Source organism: Papaver somniferum, chromosome 1 (assembly GCF_003573695.1).
Source record: "Papaver somniferum cultivar HN1 chromosome 1, ASM357369v1, whole genome shotgun sequence".
Lineage (NCBI taxonomy): Eukaryota > Viridiplantae > Streptophyta > Magnoliopsida > Ranunculales > Papaveraceae > Papaver > Papaver somniferum.
In genome coordinates this window covers 150,199,354-150,201,562 of record NC_039358.1, presented here as the reverse complement: position 1 = coordinate 150,201,562, position 2,209 = coordinate 150,199,354, and the positions used below count along the sequence as shown (strand labels likewise).

Below are 2,209 nucleotides of genomic sequence, written 5' to 3'. Positions count from 1 at the left end.
AAAAAAATATCCTAAATCATTGTTCTTTCCTCTCCTTTTTGAGATCATCAGATAATCAATCTGAAAAGAATGTTTGGAAAAATTTATTTTTAAAATAATTATATCAAAATCATTTATTAATTTATAATTATCTATAATCATAAATAAATAATCATAAATTTTACCAAACAAGACCTTAAACTTTAGCCCAGCAATAAGTAAGTCCTTTTTAACGCAAGGCACAACCATTCCGGGCGCCTAATTTGCGCCAAAGGCTTCACTCTTAGAAATCCCACTTTGTGGACTCATTCGGAAAGTGCCTACTGGTTACTTTTACTTTCTTTGATGGATTTAATAGTCAGCAATTGGTGTGGTCTCACAGCCTAGAGCGCCAAAAATCTCATTTTGACATCAATTGGTGTCAAAAAGGAAAAATAATATCTCATTTTGACATCAATTGGTGTCAAAAAAAGAAAAAAGAATCTCAGTACAAATGCCAGGCTCAAACGATCGAAAGTACCGCCTGCCGAAAATGTCCAACAAACTAGTCCTCCACGTAGTATAAACAGATAAAGTTTAAAAGCAAACTAGATAAACAATTAAACTCTTACAATTAAAGAATAGAATCTTATGTTTCTTCAGAAATAATCCATAAGCAACCTCTTATATTCCCATCAGCCTCCCCTTCCATTAACCGAAAGTACCATCACCACCTCTAATATGTATCTCCCAAATCCTCTCATTTCTTCTCATCTTTCTGTAGGTACTCAAATCAAGAAACAACGAAGAAACGATGTGCAAAACAAAGAATGTCTATCTATGGATACTCCAATTAGTAATCTTCTCAACATTACTTGCATTGGTTTTATGGATAAGTTTACGTCCTAAAAATCCTACTTACACCATTGTTGCTTTCAGCATTAACCCAACTTCATCATCAACAGATATTGCTCAGCAAAATACTACCAGTAGTGAGAGTTCCAGTAACGGTACAGCGATAGTATCACTTAATCTTGAAATTGAAAATCCGAATGATGATTCAAGCATATATTACGATAACGTTAATGTGACGGTTTATTACGGGGAAGAAGAGGTGGGAGGAACAGAAATACCTTCTTTTCACCAAGGAAAGGGTGAGAGTCATCAATTTGCAAAAACTGTTCGTACTAGGGGAAAAATATTACAGGCAATTTCTAACCGAACCGCGGAGTTTAGAGTTGGCTTGATTACACGAATTAGGTTCAAAACTTCGGGTTTGAAGACCAAGCGAAACAGAATGGATTTGCAAGGTCATGTACAAGTGGGTTCTGATGGAAAAATTTCCAAGAAGAAGAAGAAAGTTAGGTTACATAGAGCTGCGAGGTCCAGAAAATTCGCAGACTTCTTGCGGGGTTGATAGCATATGTCTGAATATATTTTTAACTTGATATTGGTCATGCTTGAGCGGAGAGTTGTAAATGCGCGCAATATTTTCATTTTTACCCCCTTTTTTGAAGCATTTGTTTCACGGTTTTGGGGAATGAGTGCATTTTTTTTCTTTTATAATATAATTGACAATTATTGTATCAAATGGTACATAAGTTAACAAAAGATTGACCCAAAGAAATCCTAAGGTAAGTCCAGTGGTGGCTTGAACAGCTTTTTTTACTACTGAGAGTCTGGGATGGGTAAGAGAGTCTGGGATGGGTAAGATGAGTCCTAATATTTCTATCACTGGGGATTGGCCCTGGGGAAATCCATCGGTGAATTTGGCATTTCCGAAATATTAATTACTACTTTTTATGGTTGACAGTTATTCAAAATAAAAATTAGACCAAAATTTACCAATGCTACATTCTTCAGACCGATGATTCAACATTTTTCTAGATATTATTGTGTTTAACGTTTAATATAACGTTATTTTCAACTTACGTGATTTAGTTTTCTAGTTTTAACCTTTCTGTATAAATATAAACCGATTTATAGACTGAAAATACCTAATTTATTTGCTGGATAGATGAGTTTGCATCTTTATATTTTTCCTCGCACCTACTCATATTCGGGATCGAAGATCAAGCGTAATAGAATGGATTTGCAAGGCCATGTACAAGTAAGTTCTGATGGAAAAATTTCCAAGAAGAAGAAGAAATTTAGGTTACATAGAGTTGCGAGTGCCAGAAAATTTGGGTTGATAGCATCTCTGAATATATTTGTAACTTGATATTGGTCATACTTGAGCGGAGAGTTGTAA

General features: G+C 34.8%; 1 protein-coding gene across 1 annotated transcript; it reads left to right on the top strand.

The window, feature by feature from the left end:
- Positions 1-733: 733 nt before the first annotated feature.
- LOC113333452 (protein NDR1-like) lies at positions 734-1,455 on the top strand. The gene has a single exon (XM_026579928.1). The coding sequence runs from the start codon at positions 773-775 to the stop codon at positions 1,373-1,375; it is 603 nt and encodes a 200-aa protein (XP_026435713.1). The 5' UTR covers positions 734-772; the 3' UTR covers positions 1,376-1,455.
- Positions 1,456-2,209: the final 754 nt, after the last annotated feature.

What these genes read in the sequence shown, in the direction of transcription:
- LOC113333452 (XM_026579928.1), top strand. Translation starts at nt 773, where the DNA reads ATGTGCAAAACAAAGAATGTCTATCTATGGATACTCCAATTAGTAATC.